Source organism: Pistacia vera, unplaced genomic scaffold (genome assembly GCF_008641045.1).
Source record: "Pistacia vera cultivar Batoury unplaced genomic scaffold, PisVer_v2 Contig246, whole genome shotgun sequence".
NCBI lineage: Eukaryota > Viridiplantae > Streptophyta > Magnoliopsida > Sapindales > Anacardiaceae > Pistacia > Pistacia vera.
The window spans coordinates 339,758-363,644 of record NW_022196053.1 but is presented as its reverse complement, the minus strand read 5'-3'; the positions used below and the strand labels follow the sequence as shown (position 1 = coordinate 363,644).

At 38.1% G+C, this 23,887-nt stretch overlaps 3 protein-coding genes across 4 annotated transcripts; all 3 read right to left on the bottom strand.

Moving 5' to 3' along the window:
- Positions 1-13,441: 13,441 nt before the first annotated feature.
- Positions 13,442-13,934, bottom strand: LOC116131876 (probable chaperone protein ClpB 1). Its single transcript, XM_031417538.1, has 2 exons — positions 13,723-13,934; positions 13,442-13,610 (listed from the first exon to the last, which is right to left on the bottom strand). Exons 1-2 carry the CDS (start codon positions 13,932-13,934, stop codon positions 13,442-13,444), a joined length of 381 nt encoding a protein of 126 aa, XP_031273398.1.
- Positions 13,935-14,125: 191 nt separating this feature from the next.
- On the bottom strand, positions 14,126-16,452 carry LOC116131875 (chaperone protein ClpB-like). The gene is given in 9 exon segments (XM_031417537.1): positions 14,126-14,169; positions 14,172-14,220; positions 14,303-14,505; positions 14,508-14,520; positions 14,613-14,717; positions 14,936-15,007; positions 15,097-15,197; positions 16,130-16,187; positions 16,321-16,452. Coding segments are annotated over 9 exon segments (777 nt in total).
- On the bottom strand, positions 16,214-20,838 carry LOC116131979 (type I inositol polyphosphate 5-phosphatase 8-like). 2 transcript variants are annotated; one of them, XM_031417667.1, is made up of 10 exons: positions 20,720-20,838; positions 20,510-20,594; positions 20,345-20,413; positions 19,963-20,068; positions 19,612-19,716; positions 18,752-19,226; positions 18,463-18,659; positions 18,260-18,368; positions 17,959-18,107; positions 16,214-16,992 (listed from the first exon to the last, which is right to left on the bottom strand). In XM_031417667.1, the coding sequence occupies exons 1-10, from the start codon at positions 20,720-20,722 to the stop codon at positions 16,713-16,715; spliced, it is 1,578 nt and encodes a 525-aa protein (XP_031273527.1). In that variant the 5' UTR covers positions 20,723-20,838; the 3' UTR covers positions 16,214-16,712. The 2 variants fall into 2 exon arrangements, with proteins under 2 accessions (XP_031273527.1, XP_031273528.1); XM_031417668.1 differs by having other exon boundaries at positions 19,963-20,050.
- Between the last annotated feature and the right edge of the window lie 3,049 nt (positions 20,839-23,887).

Sequence of the window (23,887 nt, the reverse complement as noted above, 5' to 3'; positions counted from 1 at the left end):
AAACTTTCTACAATGGACTCATGGGTAATGTGCAAACCATGGTGGATGCAACATCAGGAGGAGCCTTGCAGAATAAGACACCAGAGGAGGCTTATGAGTTGCTTGAGGTTTTGGCAAGCAACAACTATCAAAGACCAAATGAGAGAAAAATAAAAAGAAAATATACGGGTCTTCATGAAGTTGATGCCTTCACAGCCATCTCAGCCCAACTCACGGCACTTCAGAAATAGTTGGGAAATATGTAAGTAAACTCTACTCAAGCACCTCAACTAACTTGTGATTTTTGTGCAGGGAACCATGTGAGCAGCGAGTGTCAAGTGGGGAACACATTTGCTTTGTCATCTTCATCATCGGAGCAAGTGAACTATTTGGCAGGAAATCAGAGGCAACCAAACAACCTGTATTCCAACACATACAATCCGGGGTGGAGAAATCATCCAAATCTGGCTTGGGGCAATCAGAACAAGCAAATTAATCAATGGAACCAAAAGACATTGCCAAATAACCAACCAGAGGTAAATAATCAATCAGGAGATCCAAGAGTGACAAAGTTGGAGGACATGTTTGGGAAGTTCAAGCAGGAGACCACAGATTTTATGAATGATACGAGGACGAATTTTAGAAATCAAGGGGCGTACATTCGGAATCTTGAGGTGCAGATGGGCCAGTTGGCCGAGAAGCTAAATGAAAGACCGTAAGGTTCTTTACCAAGCAACACAGTGACTAACCCACGTAAGCAAGTAAATGCAATTTCATTGAGAAGTGGGACAGTTTTAGCAGAGGTGGCAAAATCAAGGAAAGAGGAAAATCCATCAAAGAAAAATGAAGAATCTGATGAGGAAGTTGATGAAGAAATCATTGCTGAAGAGAAACCACCCAGCCCAAGGAAAGATGAACAGAAGCAGGAAGAGGGGAAAAAGAAAAGGAAAGAGAAATTTCCATTCCCCGAGATACCACTAGAGTTGGCGCATCACACACCACCCGTACCTTTTCCTCAAAGACTCAGAAAAGAAAATTAGGATAAGCAGTTTATTAAATTTCTTGATGTTTTTAAGAAACTACATATTAACATTCCTTTTGCAGATGCATTGCAGTAGATGCCGAGCTACGTGAAATTTCTTAAGGAAATCTTATCGAACAAGAGGAAGTTAGAAGATGAGGAAACGATGATGCTCACGGAGGAATGCAGTGCCATCTTACAGAAGAAGTTACCCCCGAAGCTCAAAGATCCAGAGAGTTTTACTATTTCTTGCACTATAGGAGATATCACATTTGATCGAGTTTTATGTGACCTAGGTGCTAGCATTAACCTTATGCCTTTTTCTGTTTTCAGGAAATTAGGAATTGGTGAAGTGAAGCCGACAACCATATGCTTGCAACTTGCAGATCGATCAATAAAGCATCCGAGGGGCATTGTGGAGGATGTGTTGATTAAGGTGGACAAGTTTATTTTTCCTACAGATTTCTTTGTGTTGGATATGGAAGAAGACAAAAAGATTCCTCTTATCTTGGGATGACCATTTCTGGCGACTGGAAGAGTTTTAATCGCGTTCAAGAAGGGAAGTTGATCATGAGGATGCAAGATGAAGAAATAACATTTAATGTCCTTGAATCAATGAGAGCTCCACCTAAACAAGAGTCATGTTTAAAAATCGATGTGGTGGACCAGGCAATGATGGAAACCTTCCAACTGAACAATCCAAATGTGGAAATTAAGAGCTGCATTGTCAAACCGAATCAGTTCGAGAGTGAGGACCATAACGGAAGGGGTTGCACAGAATTCCAAGATAAGCCAAAGTTGAGATTGTGTTTTCACAAGGACTAGATCTCTCAGCTCAAAAAGGGTGAGGGAAAGTCAAGAAAACGGAAAGCAGTCAGTGAGAAAAGTCGAACCACCAAAGTAATGACCAAGGGATGGAAATGGGTGGTGAAACTCTCAACAAGGACTCTGGGTGAAAAAGATCATCAGCAAAAGAAGCTCGAGCACAAGGGAAAATTCTGGGATGTGATGTACTTGGATAATCCGGACTGACGTGAAAAATTGAGAGAGTCGAGCTTACCGACTATAAACAAGCGCTTCTTGGGAGGCAACCCAAGTGTTTTAATTTTTGTTCTTCTATTTTTATTTCAGTGTGTTTGAATGTGTTTGATTGTCTGATGAGTTTGAATTTTTTTTTTTTTAATTTGTGTGTTTTTGGGTGTTTCAGGTGAAGTTTTCAGCTAATGCAAGGAAAGAAAATGCTCCAGACTTCGCCTGGGCGAAGAAGTATTCTTTGCCGCGGCGAAACACGTTGTGTAAAAATAAGTTTTGAAAAGTCCCAGACTTCGCTGTGGCGAAGATTGTTCATCGCCGGGGCGAAGCAACCTGAAAATATGTTGCAGCTATTGTAATTTTTCGCCCCGGTGAAGAATTTTTCTTCACCGCAGCGAAGCAGGTTGGACAAAATTTCTCTAAGGCAATTTCGCCGCGGCGAAGATTTTTCCTCGCCGTGGCGATTAGCCACTGTAATTTTTTGCCCCGGCGAAACCTAGGTTTCAAATTAGGGTTCTATGAACGAAGAATTTGCCACGGCGAAGACTGTTTTCTATAAATACCCACTTTGGTTTTTCATTTTTCACGCGACTTTTCAAATCCATTTGAGAGAAAAAATTTACAATTTCAATCCTTCGCCTTCCAAGTGTTTTCCCAACCAAAGTTTTCAGTCCTTAACCCTCCTAAACACCAAAACAACTCATTTCAACAACAAATTTTTCGAAAATTTCACGAAAATTTTAGGTTCAAGAAATTTGGGGCTTTCCAATCTGGGCTGATTCTGGGTAAATTGGTGGCGAATAATCCTTCGTATTGGTAAGATCTCAAGTTCCCTAAACTCATTTTCGCACAATTTCAAGTTTTAATTTGTAGATCTGAAAAATTGATTATTGGTTGACTTGCGAATTTTTGGGTGATTGTGAGTTCGATTTTGTTGAGGAAGGGTTGATTGTGCATGTTGTGGTATTTAGGAGTGTGGGTTTTGAGTTTTGAAGTGTTTTGTTGAATTTGGAGAAATCGTAGTTTGGGGGTCCAATTGCGAATTTTTGGAAGTGTTTTCAATTTTCTTTTCCAGGTTTGAATTGTTTGTTGAGGGGAACCTAGGCTTGAATTTTTGGGTTGCGCTATGTAGTTGAATTATAGAAAATGGCACTCAAAGTTAAGGTTTCATACAAGGGCAAGGGAAAAGGAAAGAAAGTGGACAACCGCTTTGTGAATGAAGAGGCCCATAAACAATATCAAAGGGCTATCCAAAGAAGAGATAAGGGCTTAATTCATGAGCGTGGATTAACCGCGAGTTAGGCTTTGGACTGGAGTCGAGGGAGACAATGGGAACTGTTTATGAGTGCTCCTGCACAACCGGCTGTAGAGCCACTAGTAAGGGAGTTTTATGCCAACCTCCCGGATTGTGAGGAGGGTACTGCATTTGTGAGAGGGGTTGATGTGCCATTTACAGAAGATGTGATCAATAAGTTTTACAACCTACTTGGGATTGATCCGGATGAGTACGAAAGGTTTAGGGGGTCACAGTTTCAGGATAGTATCATTCTTCCGGTCATTGCAAAACCGGATGCAACTTGGTCAGTGTCTAAGAAACAAAAGAAAACCATTAAGAGAACTTATTTGACACCGATGGCTCGACTATGGCAGTATTTTGTTAGTGCGAGGTTGATGCCGAAAACGCACTATAGCACGGTAACTTACGAGAAAGCATTATTGCTTTATTCTATTGCCACAAGGAAGCGTATAAATGTGGGACGAATTATCTTGAACAACATTTATCATGCCGCCAAACCAAGGCGATCAAGTTACTCTTTCTCGCATCTCATTACAGCCTTGTGCATTAGAGCTGGAGCCAAGGTGGATGCTAATGAGCAACGTATCCATGCTGCCCCCATCCTCGATTCATATTATTTTCAGAAGCATCTTGAACGTCTAGAAGCTGAGCAACCAAGAGCAGGAACAAAATGGCAAAGAACCACACAAGGCCCTGTCACATCCTCCAGCTCCACAGCTACACAGAAGGAGATGATACAACAGATGATGGGTATGATGAAACGTATGGAAAAACGTCAGGATTGGTTGGCTGAGCAAACCCAGATGATGTAAGATATGCAGAAGAGTAGCTTCAACAAGCTCAACGTTGACACTTCAGGATTCCAATGGGCTGACTAGGATTCAGATGAGTGGATGGGCTTCGAGTCGGAAGAGGAAGACGAGGGAGGCGAAGAATGAGCACCGGAACACCTATTTTGTTATTCTTTATTTTTATTTGTTTTTAGTTGATTTTGTTTTTCATAACATTAAACTCAGTTTATATTTTTGTTTTGGATTGTTGTAGTTGTTTTCATTGTTTCATTTTTCTTTTAATTTGTAGTTTGTGCAAGGACGAGATTAGGTTGTAATACTTTCATATTAGTCAGTGGATTTTTCTAACCTAGTGGACACCATAGTTTCAATTGTTTTGACAGATGTTGGGTGATGCAAAGGTCACAGATCGGGTGTGCATTGTGGAGCGAAACTTCATAGATTAATCAGGGAACTATCTCGTACCTTTGTTATTTTTGTTTTTCTATTCCTAATTTATGCGTAATGGGACATTGGGGACAATGTCATCTTTTGTTTGGGGTAGGAAAATTAGAAAATTTTTGATTTTGTTTATTTTACTGTGGTTTGATTGTTTTTGTCGATGATGAATTGTATAAATCAATGATGCGAATTGGATTGTTGCGTTTTTATTGTTGAGAAATGTTAAGCATTGCTTCAAGTTTAGGTTTATTGACTGAATTTTGATTGAGGTTTGTTGAGTGGTTCAACCACCATTTTCACTTTTTCGGCATGCTTAGATTCATTTTATGTACTTAGGTAAAGTTTNCTTTCAAGCCAACCCTTGTTGTTGTCATCGCTAGTTAGCCTGTTGAGCCCTTTAAACACAATTTAGCCTTGTTTTTCGTTCTTTGAACTTAATGTCTACTCTATCCGGATTTTTAGCCTAAAACACAGTCCTACCTGTTTTATCATTAAGAGACTTTATTGTTCTTCAAGCTTATTACGAGTTTTGGTAGAAAGTGTGGTTGTCACAACCCACGCGTGCGAAGAAATTGGTTGGGGGTTGTGGAGTGTTGGTAAAAATCAGTGGGGATGTGCATGTGTGCATGTTTCAGCTTTCTTATTGATTCAAAAAAAAAAAAAAAAATCTTTTGCCAAGTTTAAGGGTATTTCGGCTGGAAACCAGTAACTGCCTTAAAAACTGTCTAGCAATACTTGACGACCTCTGGTTTAACAACGCCATGTATACCTTAGATGCACTTCCCAGCTACGCATTTAGGGTATCAGAAATAAGAAAGATACAAGTTTGAGGGTTGTAAATTAGTGGACATGTTGATTGGTGGTTGAGAAGAAGTGGAGTTCGATTTGATTTGAGTGTTTGCATGAGGAAAACCAAGTTCTCTTACTTTGTTATTCTTATCCTGTTTCTTGGAACCCACTTCCCGAGCCTAGCGTTACAAGCTTGTAAAGACCTTTTGATTCTTATCTTTATCTAGTCCTCATTAGTGAAGAGTAGTTCGATATTTAGGCTTATGGAGTCTGCCACCATTTGATAAACTTTGCATTCCTACATAAAATAATCCGGGAAGTCGGAAGGTGGATTGAAGTGGGGATTACCTACTCGGGGGACCAATTAAGAAAGAAAGTCGATGCAACTTATAACTTCTTGGAGTGTTAAACATTTTTCTATTAATAATTTTGCAACAACTTTTGAGATTGTTATAAATTCTAGGCAATTGTTTTGTGAGTCGAGTCTTTTGTTTCTCTTATTTAATTTGTCTCATTTGCTATTTTGTGTTTTTGAACGTTTGTGTTTTTCTTTTATCTTGTTTTATACCTGATGCTCGGGGACGAGCATGTCCTTAGTTTGGGGGTATTTGAAAATCCGAGGATTATGCTAGTTTATTTAAGCTTTTAGGCCAGATTTTAGATACTTCTTAGTCTATTTTTGCCTGAATTGCTACTTAATTCTTTACATTTCGTGTTTCAGGTTAAAATGGACATTTTGAGCGAATAAAGACAGTTTGCAGTTTCTGGACTCAAAAGCAAGCGGAGGGCAATTCTATAATTTTAGAATTCTTCAGGAAGCTTCACTGCGGCGAAATGGGCCAGTGACGCACCAGATTCAGCTCTTTTGTCACCGCGGCGAGATTCCTTCTTCACCGCAGCGAAGTCTGCGTTCTCCAGTTTTTGTAAAATGCACAGTTTCGTTTTTAGGCTAAGTTTTAAGATTTTGGGCAAGGAATAAAAGAGATACTTAGTCTTTTTGTTTAGGGTGTTCGTGGAGAAATAGAGAGCAGTTTTACATTTTCTTAGATTAATATTTGAGTGATTTTTGGATTAAACAAAGTGTGAAGATTCGAGGTGAAATCAGTGGATTCGTCAATTGGGAAGATTCTTTTCCTTTTCTCTTGTGTCCATGATGTTGAACTTGGAATTTTTCATTTCTTTTAATTGTTTGATCGATTTAGCCATGAACTAACCTATTTTGGGTTAGGGTTTTGATGTAGTTCGGATTCTTATGGGTTAGAGAGTTGATGATTATTAATTTCATATGATTTTGCTTTGATTGTGTGGTTATTCTGTATTTATTGTTTTTATGTGATGAACATGATGAGATTGAGAGATAATTCATTTTAAGCTTCTTGGATAATCACCATTGTATTATTAGATGCTAGAGATAGATTTAAGAACCAATGAAATCAATCTAGGATTCTTGTGCTTAATGAGCTTAGATTTATTAACTTTCAATTTGTTGGGTGCAGAAGGTTAATAGGGAAGAGTAGGAAAACATAGCTTGAGAAGGTATGTTGGACACCTTAGAGAGTTCGATTTACAATCAATGCATGTGAATATGAATTTAGTTTGATTCTTTAGGTTTAACCCATAGAGTCCGAATGAAGTCAAAACCCTACCCGTTTGTTTGAATTGATTTTATCCAGTTTTAAACCTTGCTTTCATAGTTTACTTTTAATTTAGTAAATTTTGTTTTAGTTATAGTTTAAATTGCTCCCTTAAATCCAAAAGAATTCGATTGCTTCAACTTGAAAATGGTAGAAAACTTAGTGCTTAGCAACAATCCTCGTGGGAACAATACTCACTCATCACTCTATTACTTTGTGCGACTAGTGCACTTGCTATTTTTGCATGTTGTAGTAAACACGCATCACTAACCACCTGGCCGGCCGCGGGCTCCTCTAGGACATACTCCTCTGGATGCTTCTCTTCCAGATCAGGTACCCGAGTTGTCTCCTCATCTTAGGCCTGCGCCATGGAGGTGAGGATACTCTAGTAATCTTTCGGGAGGTCGGTCAGGTCGATGGTGGGATTCTTTGGGCGAAGGGCAGAGGATCGTCCACTCGGCAGCCCTCCTCTCAATCTCTAACTCTTATCGCTGCATCTCTTCGATCAGCGAAGCGACACGACCTTGAGCGAATTAGAGTTTGGCCTTAAGCGCCAACCTTTGCTTCTCGGTGGTCTCCCATAGTTGTGCCCTTTCTTGCTCTTCCCGCAAGGGCCGCACAGAGTTCATTTGTAGCTCTAGCTCTTTCTCGCCAGCCTTCTTGGTAAGTCTGGCCACTGTCTTTTGGAGCTCTTTAACTTCCTCTCCTCGCTTCTCCAGCTCGGCATTCTGGAAATCCACCATGCGAAGTGCAGCGTTCCTCTCAGACAGGTATTGATTCGTCTGAACGATGGATAGGTTCTTCTCTGTTTGTGCAGCTTTTAAGTCCCGTTTAAGCCGCATGTTTTCTTCTCTCAGCTCGACCAGCCCCTAAATAGCCCCCAACTGAACCTTCTGCAGGGACAAGTGCATGGCGAGCAGGGCTTGTGTAACGAAGAGAGTAAAGAGTTAATTTCCTTTCTATTGAAAAAAGCAAGGAAATGTAAAAAAAGTCCTCGCCGAGGATAGTTCGTTTTACCTAGACCAGGTGCTAAAAGGACGTGGATATCACATCCATGGGGTTAGAGGCCACGAACTGCTCGAACGCTTCCACGAGCTGGCACTCCAATAGGGTAAACACCACAAGCTGCAAATGATACGGAAGTTGCCCCATTACGCCCGTGCCTTTAGCAGGTAGCGTCTCGCCCGTTGTTTCCTTACCTGGTCTCCTCCCAAGATCTGCCGGCTCCCTTTACCTTGTTCACAGACCTTCCGAAGGGATGGTAATACTAGTCATGCCCCCTGGAAGTCTTCCCGACTGGAATGTCTGGTAAGGCTGCGACTTTTTGGGTTGAATGCCTAAACCCTCCAGCTCGGATTCTGACTCCTCAGCCCAACGTTGCTTCCTCTTCTTGGACTTCTAGGCCATTGTCTTCTGCTTGAGGCGAATAGCTGTAGGTTGAGAAGCACCTACAGGTTAAACCGGTGCACCCATCGGAGTCCCTCCGATGGGGGGACCATTGAGGGCCTCCCCGACTGGTCCAATGACACCAACTTAGGGGAAGGTGAACTCCCTCGGTCGCAATGACCTGGGCATTTTAGAAGGCATGGCCACTGCATGCGAACATCGTTAGCAAAACAGTTTGCTGCATGCGAATAACAAAACTGGCTAGGGTAATGGTACTTACTCGGTAAAGTTTCTATGGTCGTTTCGAGATTGAAGAAACTGTATTTTCGCAGGTTCGCAGTTGTCACGAGCAGCCTCGCATCGCGACTTTGTTCCGGCAAAAGACCGAAAGCAGTGATCCTGTCGAAATTAGCAAGTGCCAATAACCTGGTCGTCTTGTTGACTGCGAAGAAACAAAGAAAGTTAAAAACAAAGACAGAAGGAAAGAAAATTTGCCAAGAAAATGAAAGGAAAAAACCTACTCGGCTCCCTTAATTAGTAAATGCCATCATAGTGAAAAAAGAAAAAAATTGTCTCATATGCCCCAACGTTGCTGGGGTAAATGTGTATTCCTCCCTCGATCGTAGATTGCTTCAAGAGGTAGAAAGAATCTTTGTCTTTGCTTTTTCTTCAAATAATACGAGCAACCGAGCTCTAGCGCGATTAGCTCGCCTAAACCGTTCTCGCCGTATACGATATACATAACCACAGCTATCATATACGCATTTGGCATAAGCTGTAATGGTGCGACCCTAAAATGATCGAGGACCGACCTAATAAAAGGGTGGAAGGGGATCAGCGCTCCACACTTAAAAATGATCTCGGAGATCATAACCATTCCTTCTGACGGATTCCAAGCTGTGTACGTCCTATGTTGGTAGACCTCCACGCTAAGTGCGTATTGGTCTACCGCTTTTTGAATCTCCTCTACGGTGGCTATTGACAGAATCTCCTGAGAGGGACCCGCCGGGGCATCCTGCACTGGCAAGCTCATTCCCTCATCTGTCTTGGTCGCTAAGGGGTCCATTTTTCTTGCGGTCTGAAAAAAGCGACATGCAGGAATTACTTAGTCGTCGTACACTATTTCATATGATGACGTGGAGGAAAAAGTAAACACTATCTTCCTCAAACCCTAGAAAAAACCCTAAAGAATCCTTGGGGGCCACCCCTAAAGACTCAAACCCTAGGAGAAAATGTACTCTCCGATCAAGCACTAGCAAGTGCTCACCGTTACCACATGGCTGCTGTCAAAAACAAAAAAAGGAAAGTGATAAAAGAATCATTCTTACCTCTTGAGTATGAAGATTGATCTTTCTGCTCTGAATGTCAAGTACGCACCAGTCTAAAAGACGAAAAATTGAGGCTCACGAAAGCTTATTGTTCTCTCTGAAGAAGTGAGTATTGTGACATTGCTTAAAGTGAGCATAAGGTTTTATAGTGAAAGAAGTGGCACTGGTTTTCCCGAAGTCAAACGATGTTTGAACGGAAATAGTCTCTCACTGTTGATCGCAACCACGTGTCGTCAATCAATGGGAAAGAGTAACTATCACGCTTCGAGAAATCAAATTGTCGTTTCTCTCCGTTGAAATACTCGACCGACGGCTCGCTTCCCTCTTCCACATTAAATGCACTCACATCCGCATTTAATGTTCTGATAGGGAATGTCGTTTCAGCATGGATCACATTTAATACACATGGCTGTCACTTATTGCGCATAGGACACGTCTATCAGAGCAAAATGTGTTTCATTAATGTATCAGCTGTCAAAGCGTAACGGATAATATCTGAAGAGGTTGTTAGATAAAACACTCTTCATCATGTATCAATTACGAAACGACGTGACCTTTCGCTTTCAACAAAAAATACGCTAAGTGTAAGCAGGTCGCGAACCTCGGTCAAGGCCGTAGTCGTCGTTATGGCATTGGATAAGGTCTGGTACAGGTCACAGACCTTACGAAGAAAAGATTATTTCAGATAGCCTCCATGGAAATGTCTCGCGACCTTCTTGCAACCAGGTCGAATCGACCAGCGATCACTCGACACATCAAATCAAGGCATGATTGTGTAGTTTTCAAGGTTCGATCCTCAAACCTTAAAAATTAGGGGACTTCTGTTATGCTTGAGAAAGTAGGGCTGACGCCGAGCCTTGTCAGCAAGAGCGATCACAGCTTGAGAAGGTTCTACAACCGCTCAGATGCAGCCACATCGTGTGATGACGCGAGCAGCATGCTCCTGCCAGTGCAGTGGGTATGCGCCGGGTTGACGAAAGGCTAGAAAAGGTCCACGTGTCCAATCCCTGCACAAATCGAGGAAATCACTCGGGCAAGTGAGCAATGGGCCGCAGAGAAGGATTTGCACGGCATCTGCCCCACTCACAGATTTAGTAATCATTACCTAAATTCATCCCACTATAAGTAGAGGGCTCCTCTCCTGTTTGTGGGATTGTCTAATTTTACTCTGAAATAACATATTTTCTCTCTCTCTCTCTCTCTCTCTCTCTCTCTCTCCAAGCTATAATTCAGCTCGCTGAACGCGACCTGACTTCATACATTAATACAATACTAGTGAACGTAGGATTTGTTTTTTGGGCATCCGAACTACTTTAAACACTGTTCTTCACCCCTTATTCAATCAAACACCCCCATACTCACGTGTGACTTCTGAGTCTGCTGAGCATTTCCCACGTGCGAATAGTTGGTGTCAAAATCCAGCATTAACAATTGTGAGCTACGTTAACGACCTTTCATATCAAGAATCATCCAAGTCACCTGTGTTGAACAACGTTAATGCCCTTTCGTATCAAAGAATAATCATCACCGCGTTTATCCCATCCATTTGGATCAACTGCCAATCGACAGCCACTTAATTTTGGCGTCGAGTTAACTTGCGTTTGATAATGCTCTACGAGAATTCTTATCTTAAATTGGTATTACTGTCACAAGCACAACGCTACTGGAATCTTTGATTTCAACTTGTTATCATTCTTAAAAGCAAAATTTGACCTGGAACCTCCCGAAGAAAATTGTGCTTGTATTATTTGTATTATTTGTCTCTACGTAAAAGAAGAATTCAAAATTTTCAATAATTAAAGAAATTAAACTGCAAGTTGAAACAGCCAAATATATATATATATATATATATATACACACACAACTTTTAGCTTGTTTTATCAGTGAACAGAGTAAAATGGGGCATTTATTCGGTAGAGTTGTCTTGCTAAAGAACGAGACCGACCGCGTGATAGAACTCAAAGAGAGCCGCCGGTCTGCCCCTCATGGTCTTTATTCATATAAAATCCGCCTAGATCCTTTTCATGAAAAGAAGATCGGTGCCACCATGTTTCACCGACGCACCAAACTAGCAGCAAGACCGACTGTGATCAGAATATTTGTTGATGGTGTTGATTTGTTTGATAAGGTTCTAACTCCTCAAAACTTTATTGATTATTTTCGAATATCGTTTAGAGCAGGTGAAGACGAAAAAGTGATTGTTACAGGTGTTAGAGCAACACGGAGTGATCAGTTTCGCAGTACCAGGTATTTTGATTAATTTTTCTTTCCAATTGAGTTGAGGACAATATCAGAATACACTGATGATCATAACTATATAAAATATGAATATCTTTTCCTGGATGATATTAAATTTTTTTTACCTATGTTTGTCAGGCTTGTAGGTAGTTTGATTAGTGGCTTGCGCTTTCTGATTGGAAATGATGAACATGGGGGCCAAGAGGAAGATATTGTCTAAAAAATTGTTACTTGTATTGTATATATGGACTGTAGTAATATAGGGTAATACACAAGAAGCCTGTATCAGTACCTTGATATCCTATTGGAACGAAAAACAAAGATACATGTATATACGTACTGTTTATATAAAACATTCAGGCATGCCAGAATAAGGGTTATTGTACGTGGTGTAAGTATATTAATCTGTATTTGTATATACTGAATATGTGCTATTCTGTATGAGAAATTTAAGTACTGTAAATTCTTGTTTTATTTAGCTGTTCAAAAATGAAATTCAATTGGATTATCAGTCCATTAGACAACCTGTATTAATCTATTCCAAACCACGAACTAAGTATATATTACATCTTCCTTTCGTTATATATATAGGTATTAGTAGTTATATTCTTTGAGAGAAACCTCATGATTAATGAAAAATATTGTTCTTTATTACGGTGTAATTGCACCTATTTTTCTTATCCTGCATCATATATACACTTTGTTGGAATCTCACACCGTCTAGGTGCACTCAAGTCTATTAGTTTATAAGAGAGGGTAACCCTCTCATTCAAAATGTCTTATTAGATGAGGAGTTAAACCCACTTCAAATTCTATCATATTATTAGAGTTATGTCTAATCAAGTTTAGTTTTTGATTAGCATATAAGGAATTAGAATCAGTAACTATCTGCATCAACAGGCATGACCTATCATATGGGATATTAAGATACATTTTTGCTCATCTTGCAGGTTTCTGTTGTAATTGTGCTGCAATACAATCCGCCACTAGATTGGATATATCTATCATGTATCAATTTTCTGCTCTGTTGAAATTTTGCATTTTTTTTTTTAAATCCTTATTTTGCTGTAAACTTTGAATTCAGTTTATTAATTAACACAAACTTAGATGACGTTTTCCTTGTACAAATCTTCTATTAGGAGACCAAATTTAAGGTATTTGAGTGTAGTTTAATTACAAGTGAAAATGACTAGTTTGCAATGTGAGAATAACAATAACAAATGCTAAAACAAAAAATCCGAAAGACCCAAAAAAACCATCAATTAAACAAATCCCAAAGTCGGTCATTGTAAATCATCTTTTTATAAGAGTAAGAGCTAATTAAAGTAGAGTTTATAGAAAGAAAAAAAAAAAAATAATAATAATAAAATATAACTTTTATGAAAAATTAGTTAATTATTTGATTAAAAAAATTTAAAAGAGCTTTTTAATATTAATTTATTAATTTTAGATTATTTAACATTAAAATATTGAANGGATTATAACCTTCTTTCACAATTTCTTCCTTAAATCTCTCTGTAACTTAAACCATTATGTTCTTTTCTCAGCCTTTCGGACACTTGTTTCAGCATGATCTCCACGGTTTCTTTCAGCTGCGAGTTACTTAATGACCCGAAAACAATCACTTCATCGATTCTGTTCACAACTCTGGCCTGAAATTCTTTTTCAGCTCCTCTGCAACTTTCATCTCCAAATGGTCAAACCCCAAATGAATTTCTTGGAAATCAAATTACCACCGATATTTGAAGTCATCATTAGAATGGTGTTTTTGAAGTCCATGGTCTACCCTTTATTGTCTGTTAAACGACCATCATCTAAAACCTGAAGCATAACATTCAATATATCACAATGAGCCTTCTCAATCTCATTGAAGAGGATCACACTGTAAGGCCGGTGGCGTACAGCTTCTGTCAGTTGGCCACCATTTTCAAAGCCAACATAGCCCAGAGGCGAGCCAAAAAACTTGGAAACAGTACGTCTCTCCATGCACTCGCTCATGTCGCTTCTTATCCAATCCAATTAGAGACCATCTCCTTTATCTTCAGTTATCAACGTTTTTGTTCCTGGTGATCCCTTAATTTGTTTGATGTGTATAACCAATTTGGCGCCAGCTTCGTCAATCAAGTCTATCGATTTGTCGGGATTAAACCGATCACTGGATCACATTTAACACACAAGTTATTACAGGATCATTCAGGCACTAAAACCTGCTGAAACCGCCTTTTCAAGGAGCATTCTTCTCAATATACTTCTTGTATTCATCAAATGTTGTGGCACCAATGCACTACACCAAGCAAATTGCAAATTATAATGATATTTAAGAAAGAATTGAGAATCATATCAGAATTCAAAGTCAATTAATTCACCCTTAATTCTCCTCTTGCAAGGGCAGGTTTCATGATGTTAGCAGCATCTAGTGCTTGTCCTCCAGTACCAGCACCAATAAGAATCTGAACCTCGTCAATGAAGAAGCTGATGGATCCTTCACTCAGTTTTACTTCATCTATCAAATTTGTCAACCTCTCCTCATATTCTCCTCGATTCGATGCTCCAGCTATAAGCCGCCCATGTCCAAGGCATATATCTGAAATTATTATCAAGTCAGTAATATTCTGCCAAACATTATCACACAAAAGACTAAAATATTTAAAACATTAATTATTAGCTAGAATTAACCTTCTTTCCCTGGAGTTTAAATGAAGAAGTATTATTTGTAATCCTCTGTGCTAAGCCTTCGACTATTACAGTTTTTCCAACACCAGGATCGCCAATCAGACATGGCTTATATTTTTATTTTTGGTAACTGAGGTGTCCAGGCAAGTTTACGTGCACAGTAACTCAACTAATCATCAGGGTTCATTAAACACCCTACAAACCTAAAAGACTAGATAAGTCATAATGTTATTATAGTAGGTGACTCCAAAGTTTGAACCTAAGAATGTAAAGAAATGAGCAAACCTTCTTAACCGTCACGTCAATCCCTTGGGGTTTAGACATGGGCTATTCTTCCTTCTTTTACACAGTATTTGGATGACACATTCAAGTTCCTGTTGCAGAGGATCCAACTTGCCCTAAACAAGAAATTATATTTCTATCAGCCACTGAACAGGAGAGAACACCATTAAATTATTGAATACTAGGCAATGAAGGATGGGTTTACCTCTTTTGCCATTGGGGTCAAGTCTGTAGCATATTTGTTTAGCATTTCCAGCTGAACAGGACCTTGTTTCTCAAGTTTCTCCATTTGATTTGAGTCACTGCCTAGTAATAGTTTTATGGAATTATATCGTTATAAAGATAAAGAAAATAAATAAGTCCTTTTGCAATAACTTTAAGAGATGGCAATAGGCCGCGCGAGAACCGAATACCCCTTGGCCTGGGTCCGACCCCATGACCCTGGCCTGGGCTCAGCCCAAACCCATTACAGGGATGTCGGGTAATGTCCAGGCCTGGCCCGAGCGGCTTTTTGTGACTCTCAGTCTCGGCCCATGTTAATCTATAATTAATTAATAGTATCTCTTATTTTAATCACCATATTTTTTTTGTGTATAAATTAATATGGCGGACAAGTGACATTGGATTTAACTAAAATTACAATCGATTGTTATCATAAATTCATTTCAAAAGTATAATCAAATAAAATTTAATTTAATTTTTTTTTAAATGATAAAAACTCGAGCCAGGCTAGGTGCTGGTTGTCCCGGACTCCTGTACATGGGAGCGGCTTTAAAACCATATCCAGGTCCGTGCTCATCCCTGCAAATAACGGGTAATGCCCAGCCCGTATGGGTCAGGTACCCAAAAATCCAGGTACAATTGCCATCCTCTAATGACTTAATAATAGCAAGCCTATAATGATAATAATGGGCTTAACAGAAAGATCGCCAACCACTTATCAATTATAACTCGAGGGCCAAGAAGGCAGAACCTTGCCTTGTAAACTTGGACTTCACAGCCAGGACAATGCAGCTAAGTCATTACTTTAAAGTCTTTGAGTTTCTTCCTAACTCTTCCTCTAATTGTTGAAATTATAGGCACAGTGAAATAATTTTAGTTTTGTCATTTACTTTAATTTCAGTAGGATGATCTGAATCATGAATTTGCAAATTGCAGCTCATTCAGCTCAAAATCCAAATGAACAACAACAAAAAAGCTGATTGATTAGAAAATTGCAAAATTTTCATTAACAAAACTGGCCAACAAGGCATTCACATTTCCTTCAGCAGAAACTTTCTCTAGAAAGCTGTCCTCCTTTTGATTTACAGTTTAACTTTAATTAACAGAATAAACAAATGAAACAAGGAAGACACTACCCTGCAAAATGCTGAGCAACATTCTCTTAACCAAAGCATCATTTCCTTAATGTCTTCTGCTTCACATTTACCATCTTCTCTACTTGATCACCAAGCCAACTAATCATCGTATTTACAGCATCCCCATCCTCCACTTGTCCAAAATCAAGCGTGCAACGATTATGCACGCCAAACCCACATGTAGTTCTAATCATGTTCCCCATCTGATCCCTCACATTGCAAAAAACAATGAAAACAACAGAGAAATATGCCTCGTGCTAATAGGCATATACATATCCAATATGAACATAATCACCCACCCAACACGCTGTCCCAAACTGTAAAAAAATACCGGGGACACTAGAGGTGTCAGGTGATGCTCATCGTTGCCTGTGTTAGTCTGTAGTTACCGGACTATTCCAGCTGTAACTTCAACATTCAAGTTTTACTTTTTATATGTTTTAATCATGTGGACGGTGAGGCCTCAAAAGCTTGATGTCTCCTTCAGGCACCTTTGTGCATTGGAAAATATCAGGAGTTCTTCAGCTTGAACCTTGGCCACACAAGAAGATGTCAAGGCAGTATTTGTTGAAATTTTTGACGGGCAGGATCTGGGGCCAATCGTGCGAAACTTAGGCTTGTTTGCTAAGTTGACTTGGACAGAAAATAGGGAATACACTGGTCTGTGGTCTGAGAATCTGGACTCTCCTCTTATATAACAAATTTGTTTAAGTCCTTCCCCTTTCCACAATATCCGATCACACCTGAAATTTTTTCCGAAAAATGGATGCAATATTAGCTTCTAAGCCCTTAATTTTAAGCTATTACATATCACAAAACAGAATTCTCTTGGTATTCAAAGTTCTAGAACATAAGAACATCTTTTACATTCTAATATTTTTTTAAGACTAACGGCACTAAGAATTTCCTTTAACTTGCGACCTTAACCAAAACCGGAGAATTAAAAAAAAAAAAAAAGTTACTTGAAACTTAAGAAAGAAAGTATTAAACAATGGAGATTTGTTGAAAAATGTATTCTAATTAGTGCAACAAAAACATAAAATGGTCGGTTTGTGCATGTTGCATATCAAATTTAATATTAGAAGCAAAGACAAAACTCTTTCCTGCCGACTTAACTATATAATTAACTTAAAAACCTTAAACTAATGTGAAACCAAGAAGGATAGTGCTTAATGATATTAAATTCACTTGGTTTTTCTCTCGAACAATGTATGTTAAGATATAATTTTCACATGATTATTGATTAGTTTTATGGTAATAATTCAGGCTAATCACTTCAGCTTTATAAAAATGCAAAATACGAGGATTAAAAAAATACAAATAGTAATTGCATCCACAAGTCAGCTCAACACTTGAATGAATTGATTGATACTCATTGTCCCCAACATAACAACTTCGAACATGATAATACTAATTAATTAATGATAGTTGGCTTTTATTTACATATTCTTCACAATCATAGATATGTTCAACTGTTGAACCAGCCCATGTTAACGGATGGTTACTCTCAGACAACTGACAAGTTGCATAAAGAATTGAAAAAGGTAATAATATATAAGTAAGAGATTTGTTTAAAAGATAAGATGATGAAGGCAACTTCTTGCTTGTGATGGATAAGAAACCTCTAGAACCCACAATTAGGAATTAAATAAAATTCTGATTCATCTTCTCAATTAATAGCAATAATGCAGGAGGATTTGGAATCTCACCAGGCAGGTGTTCGTCGCTTTTCTTTAGATTTTGATGTTTGAACCACATAATGATCCGAATTCATCAGGTATTTGTAAGTTGGAGGAAAATATATCCTCCCTTCTTCCCACCCTTCAAATACTCGACCGGCTCTCTGTTCAATTTTTAACTGCCAAGGCAAAATCAAAAGGTTATAATCTTTATATTTAACACAATGCAGATATATAGTATTAGTGGCCTAAACATTAAGAGCAACCACTAAATTTATTAACTTTTTTGGCAACATTATTCATGTTCAGTGGCAAACATAAAGCTAATTACCTGATCTCTCTTTAAAAGTGCTTGCCAATCATTTCTCTTTAGCAATTCGTGCGTGTCACCACGACCAGAAGCAAGCCGATAATTTAAATCCCCAAGCCAAAAAATTATGCTGAACACGAACAAAAACAAAAAAAAAAAAAAGTTTTATAAAGTTACCTTAAAAACATTAAACATTGCTGAATTGAAAAGGAAAGAATACTTACTCATGCTCCAATATGCTTTCAGGAGGAAGTGGTTGTCGAAGATCTTTATATGAATGAGAAAACCTTGTTTTCTTTAAAATTTCTGTAACGTCTAAATTTCTTCTGATCTCATCACCTTCTTTCTCTCCAGAGGTCAAGTGTGTACAAACCAAGCAGAAAGTTGTCTGGTGCAGTGTCATACTAATGGATATTGAACCCTGTAAACGAAATAAAAGAAAATTTAAACGTCTGTTTCACTTCAAACAAAAATATTTATAATATACGACCAAAGTTAAGCACGATGAATGACCTTATTTCCAAGATAACCCATAATTCCACGACCAACGCACGAGACCTTCAAGTTGTTTACATGTTTAGAAAGATCAGCTCGAACCCACACACACAAGAATATCCCCACCATCTGTTTGCTAGCTGCAAGACAGTAGCGGCGCTGCCGTGGACTGCCAGCCATGGACGGTGAGTCAGGGGAATCTTCTTCAACAGAGCTCGAATTCGATTGCAAACTTGACAGTCTTGCAAAATCCTCTTGGCCGAGTTCATCTTCTAGAGAGAGGAGATTGGAGAAGCTCAGTCTGGGCTTCAGGTTTGCTTGCTGGTCAGCCTGTTGGGAAGTGGCATCGTTGTAATATTGAGGAAGTTCTTGGTCAGTCTTGTTGTTGTTGCTGTTCAACGCTTGACGAATAAGAGAAAGCCACTTGGCAGCTGGTCCGTTGTCTTCCGCTCCTAATACGTTGCCAGCATTTAGAGGAACAATTTCTTGAAACCTAATACACAGTAGAAAAAGATTGGCAAAAATCAATTACTACAACCGTTAAAATTTTAATCCCTTAAGTTTATATTATTATACATAAAGTCAAATTTTAAAAGGTAAAGATATTTTTACAACTTTATTGTCAAACCAATAAGATATGTAATGTGCATAAGTGATTGGATGTATAGGGCATTAAAGAAATGCCAGTCCGCAAAAGTGAAAAAAAAGTGCACGTTATATACAAAATATGTGTATGTGAGCTGTGGAGCATGTTAAGGTGGCGTCAACCACGGTCCGATTACTCCACAGCCCTGTTTGAATAGTCGATGATGCTCAATCGGCACAAATTCGCATCCACAAACATAAAAAATATTAAGAAAAAAGCAAAAGGCCTTTACCCTAGCACGTAGATGTCCGCAGGGGCAGGCGACTTTAGCCAATCTCTCAAGTTTAAACCGTCGTGGGGCGACTTCCCTCCGACATTCCATGTCCCCACGAACATCCTGAATATTACAAAACAATGCCACCTTCATTATTACTTCTTCAGAATAAACTAGATGCCAATTAATTGGTTTAACTAATCTCATCCCCTTTTTAGATCTGCAAACCTAATCTTCACCCATCTCAAAATCTTCTCAATTAATCCTCACCAACTATTTTTTCAAATAATTGCCTAGCCTTTACAAAAATTAAATCAAGTTAGTCTTTTTATTTCTGAATAAAAATATTTAATTAGTCAGTATCCTTACTTGAGATTGAGATTATCGGTTGGGGGCGGCGGCGCCTCCGGCACGATCGTCGACTGTTTAAGCCCATTAGTAGCGGCCGACAACCACCCTTTAATCAAAAATAAAACTGTCAATTAAAAGAAAGGAAATAAAACAACTGAAAATCCAAAAAAAAGGAAAACATATAGGTTACTGCTTCACCATTGACCTAGTTAATATACACCCCTGTCTGCTCCGTCTAGGTGGCAGAAGCTCACACGGGGACCCAAACCGAAATCACTGCGGGGTGTTTCAGTTTTTGTCGTGGATGTCAAATCACTTAAATTAAACCCGTCTAATCACGGGTGAGGGGGTAAAATCAGTAACGAGTAGTAGTAAAATGGTACCGTTTCGGAGTAAATACCTGAGAAATCATCTCGTACGAAGACGTAATAATCGTCGTCTGAGCAGCTCTTCCTTCTCTCAGTTTTCCCTGCGTTACATTAAAACGCAAATCTGACGATAAATATCAAATATCAAACGATACAGGGAGAAATTATTGAAACACGATATGAAAACATAATTTCACCTGTAATTGCATAATCGGAATGAAACTCATCGGCTCCACTCTGTATGTTAAGCCATTTTCGCGCAACTAATTTTGGCCACCAAGACTGCAAAAAATAAAAAAATAAAAATAAAAAAGAGGAAGAAAGAGCGTTTTAAATCTTAATACTATGCAAGCTAAAAACCGATATTAAGCCGAAAAATGGGGGGCTTGAGAATTAATGTAACGTACCATCTCTGTTCTGTTTCCTCCACAATTTGATTAATTTGAAGACTGCAAAATCAAGCCAATAAAAAGGACAGGATGGCCAATCAGAATAGTGATTGTGATTATCTTGCTGTATTTGCAGAGTATCTGATTATCTTGTGCTATTTTTGAAAGATATTTCTTATTTAAAAGGGAAATATGATTTAATAGTTAAAAGTCTTCGAGATAAACAAATCAAATAGTACAAGAAGAGTGACAGAAAAAAAAAAAAATATTTATCTTTTTATAGAGGCTGAGACGGAGTTTAAATTAGTGTTAAATGGAGTACTCGGCGAGATTATAAAAGAACCAGTTGCAGGGAAAATGGAGACAGCTTCTCAGTAAGTACCGTAGACGGAAGGAAAGGGACAGGAAAAAAAAAATATAATGTAATATACAAGAGACAGTGGTAGAGATGAGGCCAGGTTCATCCTTTTTGGTGATGAGTGAGATGATGAGCAATTCTTTTACAAGCTTCGGCTGTGCCCTTTACAGAGAGGAAGACAGAGTGGAAGATGAAGTATTAAACAACGAAAAGATTTTAGCTTTTCAGATCTTTATTCAAGGATCAAATCTCTACAATCCCATCTCAAAATTCAAAAAGTTGGCTATTCTTTTTTTAAGAAGGAAGGAACTATAAGATTTAAAAATTACAATGAAAAGAAATATTCACAGCTCAACACTCTTATGTCAGAAGTGAAAATCATACAACGAAATATCAAGATCTTGATGATAGGTGAAAATCTTGTTAAGTGATGTGTCCATGAAATATTCAGAGAGAAACGACATTGCTAATCAGAGAACAAAATCAAGAGAGACTGAAGATGAAATGAGAAAAGACGGTAAAAAGAAGCAATACTTGCATTAAAAGAAATAATAAAAGTGGAGAGAAGAGGGACTTACAGGGAAATTAAAGATATGAAGTTTCACAGAGAAGGACGAAACAGATTGTACACGCTTCAGAACGAAAAGATCCCTTTTTTATAAATGATTTTTTTCTTCTCTTTTCTCGAGCTTTCTTTTTCGTTTCGGGTGAAACCAGAGGGAGGGAGGAACGACAAACACACAAAGGGATGTGAGTTCTTGTTGCCTGGATTGGTTGGTTGGGGAGAAGAGAAAGAGAAATAGAAAAAATGCCAGAGCAAGATTTGGGGGCGTTCCTCGTAAAAGAAAAAAGGAGCGGTTGGTTCTCAAATTTATAAGTGCTATAAAGGCAGGAAAGAGAGAGAGAGAAAAACAAAAAAAAGGTGAGTTGAGAGTTTTGACGCTGTGAGTTAGGACGTTTGAAGTCAACACTTTCTGATTGGGGGCATTTTCGTCATTTTTCAATTATGAAACAATTCGTTCGCTGCAGCTAATTCAACTGAATCAATTCTATATCAATATTAGATTTTTTATTTTTATTTTTCTGAAAACTAAAAATATTTATAATTATCTAAAAATTAAACTACTTTACCAGTTGAAATTAAACCCAATGTGTTGATATGATAATTAAATAGGTTAATTCTTCGAAAATTAGTTAAAATACATATAAATTGACACAAAAATCTCGATTACACAAAAAAAAAAAAAATAAAAATTTCCTTGTTTGACAGATTTTGTTACTCTCTGACTTGAACATAATAGAAAGTCAATACATCATGTTTTGTTAGTGCGATGTGCCCACAATTTCCAAGTTAGACCAGGGCATGTGACTTAGATCAATTTTCCCATTTTAACTTTCGTGCATTAAAATCACTAGATGAAATTACCCTTTTCACGTCTCCTAAATATTGGTAACATCTTTAAACACGCGTACAAAAGCCCATTATTTTTCAAACACATTTAGACAATAATTTATATTTTCCTTAAAAAAATATTTCTATTTTTTATTTTTTTTTCAAAATTCAAAAAAAGAAAACGTTACAAACTCGAAATATTGTCTGTTTCCAGATGTCAGTGAAATGCAGAAGGAAATTTGACCTTTTAGAGAGGAATTTGATTGGATGGTCAAATCAGTTATGAAAGTAAAGCAACTTTGGTTCAAGTCTCATGTGGTCTCTGGCTACTTCAGTTCATCAGTCAGACCAGACAAAATAAAAGGCCTTGCCTCATCAACCATTTGTTTTCAGTTTTACTCCTTCAAATCCGCTTCTTTTTCAAAATTATACAGTCGTTTCTTCAATTTACAGTCAATACTACAAAAACCTGAGCGATTTGGTACAATTCATCGTAACGCCTCAGTCCACATGAACTCCATTATATATTTTTTTAATATTAGTTTTTATGAGCATAGCCGTATAGGTTAATTTAATGAAGTTTTAGTAGTAATAATTTGAAAGTTGCATTGTAATGGCCAAGATCATCCTCAGCAGGCTGTGGGTATTAATGTATTATTACTCTGGTTTTAATGGCAAAGATACTGGCGGCTATAGTAAATCTTCTTCTGGGAGTCAGAGATTGGCTGATTAATTAATAATGTTGAACGTTTAAGCCTTTAAAATTCTCAATAAATGAAAATTTAAAACGGTTAAAAGTTTAAATATTTAATGATGTTAAAAAAAATGTTTTATAGTAAATGTTGAAGAGGAAAAAAGGGTATAAAGATTGAAGACCGACCATGAGCGAAAAGGAGGAAAACTTTTCCACAATCACAAAGTGACAATGAATTTGGTTTGGAAGAGACAATGTTTTGGTTAATATTTTTTATGTTTTTGGGGGGGCTAAGGTGGTGTTTACCTACTGCAGCTTCTTTTGCATTCACAATCCAATCATTGAATTAGGCGTGTAGTCTTCATGGGGCGAGGCCCTCTGATTTCAGTAGTTGTGTTTGTCAAATCAGTTGGCACTTCCTCATTTGCTCCTTAATTCACAATTTTTCCATTTTTTTCTAATTCATCGTGAAAATAATGTGTTAAACGTAAATACCAATTCTTATTTTTCTTGACAATGATTTGAAAGATCACATTTTTTTTTTTAATAATAGAGTGTTTTGACTCGTTTACACGCACTACAATTAATCTCTGAAAACCCTAAAACTATTAACTAAATAAAAGCTCCAATGACTAGGGGTGAAACCGAATCGAGTCGAGTCGAGTCGAATATCTAGATACTTGAACTCGATTCGATTGCTACAGTACCAAACTCAAGTTCAAGCATGGTCGAGTTTGAACT

Bases quoted from the DNA above. Each gene is read 5' to 3' on its own strand.
- LOC116131876 (XM_031417538.1), bottom strand. From the start codon at position 13,934: ATGAGCGAGTGCATGGAGAGACGTACTGTTTCCAAGTTTTTTGGCTCG. The intron at 13,611-13,722 runs GTAGACCATGGA...TGAAAGTTGCAG, and splicing joins CGTTTAACAGACAATAAAGG to AGGAGCTGAAAAAGAATTTC.
- LOC116131979 (XM_031417667.1), bottom strand. The intron at 19,717-19,962 runs GTAAGGATACTG...TGTAATATTCAG, and splicing joins ACCGATAATCTCAATCTCAA to GATGTTCGTGGGGACATGGA. The intron at 18,108-18,259 runs GTAATTAGCTTT...TTGCCTTGGCAG, and splicing joins CACTTTTAAAGAGAGATCAG to TTAAAAATTGAACAGAGAGC.